The sequence below is a fragment of the Myodes glareolus genome, chromosome 18, assembly GCF_982192425.1.
Source record: "Myodes glareolus chromosome 18, mMyoGla1.1, whole genome shotgun sequence".
Lineage (NCBI taxonomy): Eukaryota > Metazoa > Chordata > Mammalia > Rodentia > Cricetidae > Myodes > Myodes glareolus.
The window spans coordinates 19,234,420-19,250,606 of NC_142043.1; the positions used below are offsets into that span (position 1 = coordinate 19,234,420).

A 16,187-nucleotide genomic window follows, 5' to 3' on the forward strand; every position below is an offset into this window, starting at 1 on the left:
AAAATAGAAGCTCAGGAAAACCTAGGAGAGAGTGGGGCCAAGGCATGCCGGAAGAGGTGAGCAAGGGTCCTCCTGGCATCAAGGGCACTATAGGCTCTCCTGTTCATGGGTAGTTTCCTTTCTGCCCAGCCTTCAGTTTAATCACAAGAGGACATAAATTCTTTTCCATCTAAAGTTATTTACACTGGGATTCTTTTGTTGTTTCTTTTCTTAAAACCAAGCAATTTGAGATTAAAAAAGCTACACACACACACAAAGTACCAAGCCTTTATAATAGTTTATATTTCAGTCCAAGGGAATAAAACATCCATAAAACTTAAGAGAGGGACAGACGTGGGGGAAGGAGTATTGGAAGGCAAAGAGACAGGATGAGAAATGGTGGAAGAGGTGGGGCAGAGAACAGTGATGCTAAAATTGCAAAGAATAAAAATAAAAATAGAAGAAATAAAAAATACTATACTACACTACACTACACTGTACTGTACTGTACTATACTGTACTATACTATACTACACTACACTACACTATACTATACTGTACTACACTACACTACACTACACTATACCACACTTCACTACACTACACCAAAGAACAGACTTCACAGAAAGCAAGTGAGAGAACAGCAGGCTCTGAGGTGACGAAGAGTCGTGTTCCCCAAAAGGTGCACACTCTACAATTAAAAGAATGCCTAACTGCCTAACAGAGCTTCTTCAGGCCTTCAAATCTTTATTTATTGTGTGCTTGTGACTCAGAGAGTGTCTACACACCATGCAGCATGCTGGGAAGTGGGGGACAAGTTGGTGGGGTGGGATTTCTCCTCCAGCCTTCGTATGAGCTCCAGAGACTGAACTCCAGGTGTCAGGCTTGAGTAGAAGTGCTTCACGGACCCCTTAATGGAGCTTTTAATCACGATTTTTTTACAGCGAAACTCTTTTCCTTTCTAATGAAATATCACTTTGAACAGGTAGTAGAGATAAAGGCACTGAATTGATTCCTCGAGCGGGCGCTTAAGCTTTTGTTACTTGACCTCGAATATTCCCCTGTTTATGGAGCCCCTGGGGGCTCTCTTAGGAAATGTGGCTTTTGTGGGACACAGTATGAAAAATCACTGACCAGGAACACACTGCTCTCCGCTGCCCCATAAGCACTACGCTGTGCTTAAAGATCGTGCTCCCCTCCTTAGCAACCACAACAGCATCAATATGGGATCCATCCAAACCTTGGAACGGAAATACAGATCTCTGGAAACTCTACAAGGAAAATGAGCCATTTGCTTATGTAAATAACCCCCTTCCTTTTTATTCCTAGAGAAGCATTACACTCACAACAGTTTCACTAGGATTTTGCTCACTCGTGTCCCCACATAGCAGTTTTCCTCAGAAATACCCATTTATATTTAATGCCTCTGTCTTGTAATTCCTTGAGAAGGACAAAGGCGGAAGTCCAGTCAAGGCCGTAAAAACTACTTTTCTTCAAAGAATCTGTCAGCCAGATTTCTCAGGGAAGAAGCAGAAATGAAAGGGGAGACATTGATAAATTTCCCTGCTGAACAATCAATAAAACCCGCTCTGGCCTGCTCAGCCCCCCACTGTGGAGGCAAGAGCCGTAATTACATTGTCAAAAATTCAAGTTGCCCAGGCTGACGCAACCGCTTTAAAAAGTGACAACTGATTGGCACTCAGTTTGGGTGGTGAAACTGGATTGGCAGAGGCAAAGGCAAACGGCAAGAGTGAGGCCAAGGCAAAAGGCGGGAGTGGATTTTCTTTATTGCCTCCAAATGCTCAAGTCACAGACTTCCAGCCCTGGACTCTTTGGTCATATTAACTTATCGGAGTGGGAAGGTGACAGTTACAAAGCCATCAGCACTCCTACTGCAATAGAAAAATACCTTGTCTTGATCCACTCCCAAATACACAGACAAAGGTATTGCCGCATATGTGTGTGAGAGTGCCAACGTGTGTTGTTTTTCTGCGTCCAAACAAAGCCATGAAATGTGCTTTCAACCCCAGCTTTCCTTGTGATGGCTGAACGGCAAAGCCCATTTGCCTAGCAATTTTAATCTCTGATGAAAATCAGCTAGAGCAGAGGGGTTGCGAAGGGCAGTAATGAAGAAGGAACAAGCAGGGACGCGCTGGGGAGACTGATATGACTGACACACTCACTGACCCCGTTGTAAGTTTCTAGACGACCCTTGCTTGAGTTAAATTAGAATCCATCAATCCCCTCACTCCTAGTCGTTAGGAATCAAGCCTGTGAAAGACTCCATTTGCTGGACAGTGTCCGCCTTCTGGCTACGCAGGGCCCACGTGATTGTTTTCCGTAACAATCATCGTAACCACACCCAGGAGTGGTGACTGTCCTGTGCTGGGAAGCAACTGTACCACAAGAGATTAAAATCTAAAGGTGCCCACTGGGTGATGGGAATAGAACAGAAGGTACCCGGAAGTGTTGTTGTCTCATGAGCTCCAAGGCTAAATCAGCTCTAGCTGATGAAAAAAGTTATTAATTAAGAAGATGAGTAAATGTTGGACAGAGGGGGCCACATGCCACATTTTCAATTAGAAATCGCTGTCTCTTCAACATTTCCTAAGATGAGCTACCTGGCACTCCATCCCCTGTGGTTATGGAAAAGGCAAAAAAAAAAATGTATAAGCAGAATATGAGCAAAGCAATGAAATTATCACTGTGAGTTGTGCTGTCACTGCTGTAAAACACCTTATAAGTACTAAGTGTGGGATGGTGACTATGATTTTATAGCCTGGTTTTATAGAAATTAATTTATTCAAAATCATAACTGAAAACCAACAGACCTATGCCTATTCCTGACTCTTCAATGTCCATTGCAACAGTGAATCTCTCAGTTCAGTCGCTGATTCAAAATCAATCCCCCTGAAGTTTCCTCTGACACGCATATTCAATTTGAGGCTTGATTCCTCAATCCTGTGACCACTGCATCAGAGTCTGGGGATGAGATTCAGGAAGCTAGACGTAGCAACTCTCGCTGGAGTAGTCCTCTGAGATACACTAAAGCTGGTGAACCTCACTACATATTTTCTGGAATCCTACGAGGAAGCCGCCTCATTAGGGACTTTCTGGGTGGAAGGCAGTGAATCAAGATGCTCGCCCTTTAGAATATTTGACAGCAAAAAGAAAATTAGTTTGGTTCTCATCCCTGATTGTCACCAGACCCACCTTTGCCCTGGGAAAAAGGCCACTGAAGTCACATAATGATTTTAACCATGGTATTCCACTGTGCCTGAAGGAGACGCTACTCCAGACCTCAGGTGGTAAGAGATGGCGAGAGAGCTTGATGAAGGGCACGCGGGACTTGATGCTCTGACGCGTGCGTGAGGAAAGGACATCTTCCCACTCAGCTGGCCAAGCTTTTTTCTCATGGACTTTATTTCAGATGAACGAAATATAGAATTATCATATCAGAGAGGGCATAGATTGGATCATCCCACATGCCATGCTCAGGCTTCACAGATTAGGAGACATGTTTTGTGGGAGGGGCTTTGAGGGTGAGTGAAATGTCTGAAACCAAAGAGCGGTGAGAGAAGGTGAGCAGGAGCAGGAGGAAAGAGGGGCATAGGAAATAAAGGAAAGGAAATACAAAAGGAGAGAAGAGGAGAAAAAATTGGAAAGGGAAGCAGAGAAAAAATACACCCAACTGTGTCAAGGGGGGGGGGTCACAGAGACACACTAGGGATAGTCCTCTTGATTTACAAAAGTTTAAAACATATTATTAATAATGGCATTTACTCAGCTTTAGTTGTGCCATATTGAACATAGGCTAGGCCACTGTGGATTTTCTTTAATTTTACATTTCCTTATTTATAGAGTTCACGGAATTTTTAAAATATAGCCATATAGGGTATATTATGAATGTTTTCACTGATTACTCATACTTGAACATGGAAGTCCAAATAAAAGAGAGAAAATACACGGAGCAAGTTTTCATTTTCCTCATTTGTATTCTAGTCCTTAGAGGAGTCAAGCCATGAGCGCTGAGGTGACCTAAGTGACCAGCAGACTAAACACTTTGAGACCACAGCTAATGAGTGCAAAGGGAAGACAGTTGTGGATCTTAGCTGACAGATCAATGAAAATAGGAGAAAAATAGTAAAAATCCATGGGACAGGAATTCTGAGTTCCCATCCAGACAAGTTATTGGTATTTAAAATTATAAATTCAATGGTTTCTCCAACACTTGTCTGGCCCATGGCCAAAATACTATAGAAAATTTATGGCTTTCTCTTAGAGTAAGATGAAGAAAAATCCACAGAGTAGTGTGTGTGTGTGTGTGTGTGTGTGTGTGTGTGTGTGTGTGTGTACAATGATTATTACACGGTTTGTAACAAAACCAGGACAAAGGACAATATCAGGCTCCTCAGTAAAGTTTCCACAAGTTTTCTACTGAAAGTGGGTTGCATTTTTGTCCTATCAATACAAAAGTGCTGGTGTTGGTGACATCAGGCCTTTTCAGATCAGGCTGCCACCCGGGGTCCACATTCTAGGGTTCGTTCATTCTCTTTTGTTTTGTTTGGTGTTGCTGAAATTGTAGTTCTTACTCATGTCATGCAAACACTATGTTATTGAGTCACTTTCCAGCCCTGGAGACCACAGTATTGCTCTGTATTTGACCAAGACCAGACAACAAATATATATAATTATCTGCTAAAACACTCATTTAATTCTTACATTTTCCAGTTGTTATCAATATCCTACACATTTAGTAATTGCTTATGTCTTAAGGGAAGAAGCAGTCAATTTGCAAAATGGAATGAGATGATCAGAAAGCAAGAAAAATTTGACACAGAAACTGTTTTCTCTGGGGAAACCATGTAACTTGAAATCCCCGTCTGTGAGGGGATTTCAAGTATGACTGTAACTGAGCTCGGCATGTGTTGTGATGAGTAAAGGGAAGAGCTGAACAATTGAGAAGAGGAGTTGTCCATATTTGCTTTGTGATGTCAGGATATTACCTGCTGAGAAATACCAGCTTCTTCTAAATAACTATCAGTCCATTTTCACTGAGTCCAACAATCATTCCAAATGTCAATCTCAGTGGCATTCTTAAAAAGATTTCACTCTTCACTGACATACACAACTGTAGTCATCACCTCTGGCCTATGTTGTCTTCATGCAGGATTCCAAGTTGAAAGAATTGCCCGTACCTGTGACAGGCTATTCTCAAGTGGAAGTCAAGAGACAAATGGATAAAGAATCACAATAGCTTGTAAAGCCTCTACTTTTGCATGAAGTGCAATCTTTTTGCTCGTATTCATCAAACCAGAGGATGGCTGTGGCTAAGCTCACCCTCCATGGAACAGGGAAAATGACTCCGAAAGGCAAAGCCATCTGATGGTGTGCAAAGTTATCCAGTCCACTGGAACCATAACCATAGCACAGTCTGGCACAGAGAGTAACAATTAGATATGTCATTTAAGGAAATAATGTTATGCATTAATTGACACGCTGTCTCAGCAACAAATTCCTGGGCTTTTAAAATAATTTAATCCATGTTCCTTGCCCACATATTTGCTAGAAACAACGCCATTCCTGCTTCTTTTGTGAGTCATCCACTACTTACCATGCAGGGAAAGGGTTCCATTCCTCACCGCCAGGAACTTCACTCCATAGGGAAAGAAGGGGATAGAGAGAGAACTTCCATAGAGTTTGAGCTGAGCTTTGCCTTGGAAAGGCTTGAACTCGGAGCCGATGTGGAGCTCTCCACCATCTGTAATAAGGATGGAGTGGGCTCTGAGCTCAGTGGGTCCTGGTTCCATGAAAATCAGCTTGCCACCTGGCAAACAAAGAGCAAGCGGTCAGTCTTCAGGAGAATGAGGCTCACCCTGTTTGGGCAGTTCCAACAAGTGATGACATTGGTTTTGTTTTTATGCTTCTGGGAGTTAGACTTAATACATAGTGAACTGTATTCTAGATGGACCATAAGGTAGGCCAGACCCCCAAGGATGAAAACATTTTATCTTTAAGCCAGTTCTCCTAAGATATTACTATTGGCTGTAGCATTGATAATTTTTTGTGCAACAATCTAAATATTCAGCAACACAGAATTGGCTAAGGAAATGGTTAAGAAAGTCACTGACTTTACAGGTTACAATAGATTAAACTTGATTATATAATTAAGCATATGACAAAGTCAATGCATAAGAGACAAGGCTAGAAGAAAATGGATTAAAGGCGAAAAAGAATACAATAAAAGGAAGCAGTGAACTAACACCTTGCATTTTGTGGAATGCTAGCTATCCAATATCCTCCACACTTGCTTTTGTCAACAGACCTTAATTTCAGAGTTCTTCCTCACTGGATGTAGGTGAGTGGCCTATCAATCAAGACTCCTTATCATGTAGTATGATAGATCGAGATTGGAGCTTTGAGAAGGTTATAGAACAAAGGGGAAGGAAGAAGCATTTTAGATCTCATTAATTTCATTGATGATGTTCTAAAATTCCTAAAGAGAGTTCCAGCTCCAGAGCCCACCACCTGCCCACCTCCTCTGCTCCAAAACCCTTGATTCTGATTTGTTTCTGTGTTTGGAGGTGGAGACTTTTGAAAGTGATGAGATAAGATTGGAGATTCGAGAGCTTTGATTGAATCCTGTTGCTTTATAGGGGGGAGGGAGAGAGAGTGTGCATAGAAAAGAGAAACTGAGAAGCTTCTGTAAAGTACAGGACACTGTCAGTAAGACAAAAAGGCTACCTTCCGACTGGGAGAAGATCATCACCAACCCATCATCAGACAAAGGTCTGATCTCCAAAATATACAAAGAACTCAAGAAACTAGACACTAAAGCTCTAATTAACCCAATTAAAAAATGGGATACTGAACTGAACAGAGAATTCTCAACAGAAGAACTTCAAATAGCCAAAAGACACTTAAGATCATGCTGCTCAACCTCCTTAGTGATCAGGGAAATGCAAATCAAAACAACTTTGAGATACCATCTTACACCTGTCAGAATAGCCAAACTCAAAAACACCAATGATAGCCTATGCTGGAGAGGATGTGGAATGAGGGGAACACTCATCCATTGTTGGTGGGAATGCAAACTTGTGCAGCCACTGTGGAAATCAGTGTGGCAGTTTCTCAGGAAACTGGGAGTCAAACCCCCTCAGGACCCAGCAATTCCATTCTTGGGAATATACCAAGAGATGCCCTAACATACCACAAAAGCATTTGTTCAACTATGTTCATAGCTGCACTATTTGTAATAGCCAGAACCTGGAAACAACCTAGGTGCCCCTCAATAGAAGAATGGTTAAAGAAGGTGTGGAACATATATACATTAGAGTTTTACTCAGCGGTAAAAAACAATGACATCTTGAATTTTGTATGCAAATGGATGGAAATAGAAAACGCTTTACTGAGTGAGGTAACTCAGACCCAAAAAGAGGAATATGGTATGTACTCACTCATAAGTGGATTCTAGCCATAATTAAAGGTCTTTGAGCCTATTATTCGTGATCCTAGAGAAGCTAAATAAGAAGGTGAACCTGGGGCTTCGGGCCGTGGCAGGGTCCCGGCGAGGAGGAGCTTGGGCGTTCCCCGACCCCATAGACGCCCAGGTCGCCCTGCAGTGTTGGCTACCCCCTCCTGCCTGCCATCCTAGCTCCCATCCAGGAACGAATTCCTATATTTCTCCCTTCCCCCTGGGGCCATAAAATTTCCCCAGCTCAGCTGCCTTGCAAGCTGAGCCTTGGCTGTAGGCGCAGCTCGGCTCGAGGCAGTTCCTGGGTCCTAAAGGCCTCCCTGAGGACAGGTGGTCCAGGTGCCAGCTCAGCCACATTCCTGACCAGCAGGGTCCCTGACTTCTAGCAGAAGGCCTTCTGTGGGGTGAGCTGGCTTCGGGCCGTGGCAGGGTCCCGGCGAGGAGGAGCTTGGGCGTTCCCCGACCCCATAGACGCCCAGGTCGCCCTGCAGTGCTGGCTACCCCCTCCCGCCTGCCATCCCGGCTCCCATCCAGCAGGGGCCCTGACTTCTAGCAGAGGACCATCGGTAGGGTGAGTTTGCTTCGGGCCGTGGCAGGGTCCTGGTGAGGAGGAGCTTGGGTGTTCCCCGACCCCATAGACGCCCAGGTCGCCCTGCAGTGCTGGCTACCCCCTCCCGCCTGCCATCCAAGCTCCCATCCAGGTACGAATTCCTATATTTCTCCCTTCCCCCTGGGGCCATAAAATTTTCCCCAGCTCAGCTGCCTTGCAAGCTGAGCCTGCATTGTAAGCGCATCCAGGAAAGAGGGAGTGCCTGTGCTTCAATAGCCTGCCTGAGGAAAGGTGGGCATTCTGTCAGTGAAGTCCCTGCCCAAGAAGGGAACCTGACCCGGTAACAGAAGTTCCAATAGAGAACATTTGAAGTAAGAGATGGGCAGACGCCAAGGCAAGACCTCATCCAACAATCTGAAAAACAACATGAAAACACCAGATCCCAAGGACCCTACAACAGAAGGGCTTGAACACCTTAACCCAGAAGAAGTGGAAAAAAGGGCCATTATGAAAGCAATAGAGTCCCTTAAACAGGATATGAATAACTTCCTTAAAGAATTGGATGAGAAATATAACAAAAAGTTTGAAGAAATGAGTATAGAAATTGATGAGAAATATAACAAAAAGTTTGAAGAAATAAGTAAATCCGTGAATGAGACCCTGAGAAACCAAGAAAAAACAATCAAACAAGTAAAGGAAACAGTCCAAGAATTGAAAACTGAAATGGAAGCAATGAAGAAAACACAAACGGAGAACCAGCTGGATATGGAAAACCTAGGTAAACGAACGGAGACTACAGAATCAAGCATAACCAATAGAATACAAGAGATAGAAGAACGAATCTCGGAATCTGAAGATACCATAGAGAAAATAAATGCTCTGGTCAAAGAAAACGGCAAATCCAACAAATTCTCTTCACAAAACATTCAGGAAATCTGGGACACAATAAAAAAACCAAATCTAAGAATAATAGGGATTGAAGAAGGAGAAGAACTGCAGATCAAAGGCCCAGAAAATATATTCAACAAAATTATAGAAGAAAACTTTCCCAACCTAAAGAACGATATTCCTATGAAGGTTCAAGAAGCATACAGAACACCGAATAGACTGGATCAGAAAAAAACATCCCCTCGCCATATAATAATCAAAACACAAAACATAAATATTAAAGAAAAAATTTTAAGAGCTGCAAAGGAAAAAGGTCAAGTAACTTATAAAGGTAAACCTATCAGGCTTACACCGGATTTCTCTATGGAAACCATGAAAGCCAGAAGATCCTGGATAGAGGTACTGCAGAAACTAAGAGACCATGGATGCAAACCCAGACTACTATACCCAGCCAAGCTATTGTTCACTATCAACAAAGAAAACAAAATATTCCAGGATAAAAACAAATTTAAACAATACGTAGCTACTAATCCAGCCTTACAGAGAATATTAGAAGGAAAATCACTACCGAAGGAATCCAACATTCCCAACACGGCCTACAATAACTCGAACATCTAGCGACCATTCACAAGCACAAATCAAAGAAGAAAAACACATACACTCTATTACCTAAAAAAAAAAAAATGACCGGAGTCAACAACCACTGGTCATTAATATCACTTAATATCAATGGACTCAATTCACCTATAAAGAGGCACAGACTTAGAGATTGGATACGAAAACAGGATCCAACATTCTGCTGTTTACAAGAAACACACCTCAACCACAAAGACAGACACCTACTCAGAGTAAAGGGTTAGGAAAAGGTTTTCCAAGCAAATGGACCTAAGAAACAAGTGGGCGTGGCCATTCTAATATCTAACAAAATCGACTTCAAACTAAAATCAATCAGAAGAAATGGAGATGGACATTTCATACTCATAACTGGAACAATTCATCAGGAGGAAGTCTCAATCCTGAATATCTATGCTCCTAATATAAAGGCACCCACATATGTAAAAGAAACTCTTCTAGAACTCAAGGCGGTCATCAAACCACACACACTAATAGTAGGAGACTTCAACACTCCTCTCTCACCAATGGACAGGTCAATCAGACAGAAACCAAACAGAGAATTGAGAGATCTATTGGAGGTATTGAATCAAATGGACTTAACAGACATCTATAGAACACTCCACCCAAATAGGAAAGAATATACCTTTTTCTCTGCAGCTCATGGAACCTTCTCGAAAATTGACCACATACTCGGTAACAAAGCAAACTTCCACAGATACAAAAAAATATTAGTAACTACCTGTGTCTTGTCAGATCACCATGGACTAAAATTAGAATTCAACAACAAAGCTCCCCCCAGGAAGCCAACAAACTCATGGAAACTGAACAGACAACTACTAAATCACCCCTGGGTCAAGGAAGAAATAAAGAAAGAAATTAAACTCTTCCTTGAATTTAATGAAAACAAAGACACAACATACTCAAACCTATGGGACACTATGAAAGCAGTGCTAAGAGGAAAGTTCATAGCACTAAGTGCCCAATTAAAGAAAACAGAGAAAGCACACATTGGAGACTTAACAGCACACTTGAAAGATCTAGAAAAAAAAGAAGCTGATTCACCCAGGAGGTCTAGAAGACTGGAAATAATCAAACTGAGGGCTGAAATCAACAAAATAGAAACACAGAAAACAATCCAAAGAATCAATGAATCAAAAAGCTGGTTATTGGAGAAAATCAACAAGATTGACAAACCCCTATCCAAATTAATCAAACGGCAGAGAGAGAACATGCAAATTAATAAGATCAGAAATGAAAAGGGGGACATAACCACAGACACAGAGGAAATTCAGAGAATCATTAGATCTTACTATGAAAGTTTATATGCCACAAAGTTGGAAAATGTAAAAAAATGGACATTTTTTTAGATAAGTACCATATACCAACGTTTAACCAAGAACAGGTGAACAATCTAAATAGACCTGTTAGTCGCGAAGAATTAGAAGCTGTTATCAAAAATCTCCCTACCAAAAAAAGCCCAGGACCAGATGGTTTCAATGCAGAATTCTACCAGAACTTCCAGGAAGAGCTAATACCTATACTCCTTAACGTATTCCACAATATAGAAACAGAAGAGTCACTGCCTAACTCCTTTTATGAAGCTACAGTTACCCTAATACCAAAACCACACAAAGACACAACCAAGAAAGAGAATTACAGGCCAATCTCACTCATGAACATCAACGCGAAAATTCTCAATAAAATACTGGCAAACCGAATCCAAGAGCACATTAGAAAAATTATCCATTATGATCAAGTCGGCTTCATTCCAGAGATGCAGGGCTGGTTCAACATACGCAAATCTATCAATGTAATCCATCATATAAATAAACTGAAAGAAAAAAACCATATGATCATCTCACTAGATGCTGAAAAAGCATTTGACAAAATTCAACACCCATTTATGATAAAGGTGTTGGAGAGACTGGGGATACAAGGATCAAACCTAAATATAATAAAAGCAATATACAGCAAGCCGACAGCTAACATCAAACTGAATGGAGAGAAACTCAAAGCCTTTCCACTAAAATCAGGAACACGACAAGGCTGTCCATTCTCTCCATACCTCTTCAATATAGTGCTTGAAGTTCTAGCAATAGCAATAAGACAACATAAGGAGATCAAGGGGATTCGTATTGGAAAGGATGAAGTTAAACTTTCGTTATTTGCTGACGATATGATAGTTTACAAAGTGACCCCAAAAACTCTACCAAAGAACTCCTACAGCTGATAAACACCTTTAGTAACGTGGCAGGATATAAGATCAACTCCAAAAAATCAGTGGCCCTCCTATACACAAAGGATAAAGAAGCAGAGAGGGAAATCAGAGAAGCATCACCTTTCATGATAGCCACAAATAGCATAAAATATATTGGGGTTACTCTAACCAAGGAAGTGAAAGACCTATTTGACAAGAACTTTAAGTCTTTGAAGAAAGAAATTGAGGAGGATACCAGAAAATGGAAAGACCTCCCCTGCTCTTGGATTGGGAGAATCAACATAGTAAAAATGGCAATTCTACCAAAAGCAATCTATAGATTCAATGCAATCCCCATCAAAATCCCATCAAACTTCTTCACAGACCTTGAGAGAACAATAATCAAGTTTATATGGCAAAACAAAAAACCCAGGATAGCCAAAACAATCTTATACAATAAAAGAACTTCTGGAGGCATTACCATCCCTGACTTCAAACTCTATTATAGAGCTACAGTATTGAAAACAGCTTGGTATTGGCATAAGAACAGAGAAGTCGACCTATGGAATCGAATAGAAGACCCAAATATTAACCCACAAACTTATGAACATCTAATTTTCGACAAGGGAGCTAAAGGTATACAATGGAAGAAGGAAAGCATCTTTAACAAATGATGCTGGCATAACTGGATGTCAACCTGTAAAAAAATGAAAGTAGATCCATATCTATCACCATGCACAAAAATCAAGTCCAAATGGATTAAAGACATCAACATTAATCCATCCACTTTGAACCTGATAGAAGAGAAAGTGGGAAGTAGTCTACAAGATATAGGCACAGGAGGCCTCTTCCTAAGTAGGACCCCAGCAGCACAGACAATAAGAGAAACAATGAGTAAATGGGATCTACTGAAACTGAGAAGCTTCTATAAAGCAAAGGACACTGTCAGTAAGACAAAAAGGCTGCCTTCTGACTGGGAGAAGATCTTCACCAACCCCTCATCAGACAAAGGTCTGATCTCCAAAATATACAAAGAACTCAAGAAACTAGGCACTAAAACTCTAATTAACCCAATTAAAAAATGGGGTACTGAACTTAACAGAGAATTCACAACAGATGAACTTCGAATGGCCAGAAGACACTTAAGGTCATGCTCAACCTCCTTAGCGATCAGGGAAATGCAAATCAAAACAACTTTGAGATACCATCTTACACCTGTCAGAATAGCTAAAGTCAAAAACACCAACGATAGCCTATGCTAGAGAGGAAGTGGGGTGAGGGGAACACTCATCCATTGTTGGTGGGAATGCAAACTTGTGCAGCCACTGTGGAAATCAGTGTGGCGGTTTCTCAGGAAACTGGGAGTCAACCTCCCTCAGGACCCAGCAATTCCACTCTTGGGAATATACCCTAAAGATTCCCTAACATACTACAAAAGCATTTGTTCTACTATGTTCATAGCTGCACTATTTGTAATAGCCAGAACCTGGAAACAGCCTAGGTGCCCCTCAATAGAAGAATGGTTAAAAAAGGTGTGGAACATATACACATTAGAGTTTTACTCAGCGGTAAAAAACAATGACATCTTGAATTTTGCATGCAAATGGATGGAAATAGAAAACGCTTTACTGAGTGAGGTAAGCCAGACCCAAAAAGAGGAACACGGTATGTATTCACTCATAAGTGGATTCTAACCATAATTAAAGGTCTTTGAGCCTATTATTCGTGATCCTAGAGAAGCTAAATAAGAAGATGAACCTGATGAAGATTATTTAGCTATCCACCAGGAGGTAGGAAATAGACAAGAGTCCCAGGTAACCTCGGGTGCATGGGGCGGGGGTGGGAGGGTTGATGGAAGGGGAGAGTGTTAGAGAGAAGGGAGTAGGGGAGGAACGGGGAAAGCTCGGTGTCCTGGGATGGGCGGGTGGAGGGAGGAAGGATGAATATGGGATCAGGGAAGAATATATTTCAACTAAGGGAGTCATTTTAGGGTTTACAGGAGACTTGATTATATAAGGGATCCCAGGTCCAAGGAGAGATCCCCCAGATTGTTCTCTGGACAGAGGAGAGGGTGCCTGAATCGGCCGTGGCCCATAACCATACTGATGTATATTTTGCTTATCACCATAGATCCTTCATCTGGCGAAGGACGGCGATACAGTCGGAGACCCACATTGGAGCACCGGACTGAGCCCCCCGAGGTCTAAATGAGGAGCAGAAGGAGGAAGAACATGAAAAACGAAATCAGTACTGCGAGGGATGCTATCACCCACTGATACAAGGGGACGGATCTAATGAGAGTTTACCAAGGCCAGTTGGACTGGGACTGAACGAGGAGGTGATCTAACCAGATTCTCGGAATTTGGCCGGATTCTCTGACTGTGGCTGGCCCGAAGTCTTTCTGAAAAGCCATTGACTATGATACTGGGACCTGTTTCCTCTGCATATACTGGATTTTGGGGATCCAGTCTGTTTGGACACTCACCTTCCTGGACCTGGAGGGAGGGGGAAGGAACTGGAACTTCCCACAGGGCAGGAAACCCTGACTGCCCTAAGGGACGAAGAGGGAGGAGGAGAGGGAGTGGGGGGAGTGGGAGGGTGTTGGGAAGAGGGGCGGAAATGGAAACTTTTATAATTTAATAAAATTTACTTAAAAAAAGAAAAGAAGGTGAACCTGAAGAAAATTATGCAGTTATTCTCCTGGATATTGGAAGTAGACTAGAGTGCCAGGCAACCTTGGGTGCACGGAGGGGGAGGGGGCTAGAGAGACGGGAGTAGGGGAGGATTGGGGATATTTGGGGGATTGGGATGGGGGGTAGAGAGGAACGATGGATATGGGAGCAGGGAAGTATATATCTCAACTAAGGGAGCCATTTTTGGGTTTACAAGAGACTTGATTCTAGAGAGGTTCCCAGGTCCAAGGAGAAATCCCCAGATCGTTTCCTGGACAGCAGAGGAGAGGGTGCCTGAACTGGCCTTGGCCCATAACCATACTGATGAATATTTTGTATATCACCTTAGAACCTTCATCTGGCGATGGATGGAGATAGAGACAGAGACCCACATTGGAATACTGGACTTAACTCCCTAGGTCCAAATGAGAAGCAGAAGGAGGGAGAACGTGAGCAAGGAAGGCAAGATCAGAGGGAACCTTCACCGGACGATGGATGGAGATTGAGACAGAGACCCACATTGGAGCACTGGACTGAGCCCCCAATGTCCAATGAGGAGCAGAATGAGGGAGAACATGAACAAGGAAGGCAGGACCGTGAGGAGTGCATTCACCCACTGATACAAGGGGACTGATCTAATGAGAGCTCACCAAGGCCAGCTGGACTGGGACTGAACAAACACGTGATCAAATCAGATTCTCTGAATGTGGCACGGGGACTGTCTGAGAAGCATTGATAATGACACTGGGACTTGTTTCCTCTGCATGTACTGGATTTTTGGGATCCTAGTCTGTTTGGATGCTCCCCGTTCTAGACCTGGAGGGAGGAGGGAGGAACTTGAACTTCCCACAGGGCAGCAAACCCTGACTGCTCTTAGGGCTGGAGAGGGAGGAGGAGAGGGAGTGGGGGGGGAGGAGAGGGAGAGGAATGGGAGGTTATAGGGAGGACGGGCAGAAGTGGAAACTTTTATAAATTAATAAAAAAAAAGAGTGAAAGAAAATACAGAACAATAGCAACAGGCATAAATAGTTCAGTGTTCATATTTGGGTAAAACCAGTATCTTAAGCTGTTGAGAAGAAAGAAAGTCATAAATGTGAAGGGTCTTAAAAGTGGGAGTTGTGTCTTAATTCTAACACCTGTAACTGAAAGAAGAAAAGGAGGGAAGAGAAAGAGTAGAACTATTGATCTAAATAATTGACATGGGCAGAGAAACATGAGCAACAATATATATTTTGACAGACAAAGAAGGAAAAGTACTATGTATTTATGAAATGTTTTCTTATTTTGTCTTCATAATTCATAGAGGAACTAACAATGCTATACTGCCTTGTGGTGGAGGGACTTTACTAGCTGCTAGCACATGGTCCCAAGAAAACTATGTAAAAGGTTTATTAGCAAATATTTGTCGAATGAAATAAGGATACTTATTCATTCTTGCATCCTCATCAGTGTTAATAGTAAAGATATCTAAACATTAAGACAAATGTTTCTTGAGAAAGAATCCTATTTTCAACAAATGGTTCTAGATCATTAAGAATAATATTTATTAGACTTTAGTTGTTTGATCAAATTATATTATGTTAAAAAAACAACAAAAGCAGATCAAAGATCTTTTTGTTGTTATTGTGTTATTGTATATTGATATAGGTTTCTCTGTTTTAGCCTTGCCTGTCCTGGAACTCACTCTGTAGACAAGGCTGGTCTTGAACGAAAATAGATCTGCCTGCAGCTGACTGCTGAGCACTGGGATTAAATGTGTGTGCTACCATCACCTGGAGAAAGATCTAAATATAAAAAACAAGACTATGATGT

At 42.1% G+C, this 16,187-nt stretch overlaps 1 protein-coding gene across 2 annotated transcripts in view; it reads right to left on the reverse strand.

Moving 5' to 3' along the window:
* Positions 1–16,187, reverse strand: part of Pkhd1 (PKHD1 ciliary IPT domain containing fibrocystin/polyductin) — a 456,733-nt gene that overhangs the window by 272,569 nt on the left and 167,977 nt on the right. For both annotated transcript variants that reach the window (XM_087898011.1, XM_087898010.1), the window contains exon 37: positions 5,594–5,806. In XM_087898011.1, the coding sequence (XP_087754137.1) occupies positions 5,594–5,806 (213 nt within the window). The remainder of the gene's footprint in view (positions 1–5,593; positions 5,807–16,187) is intronic.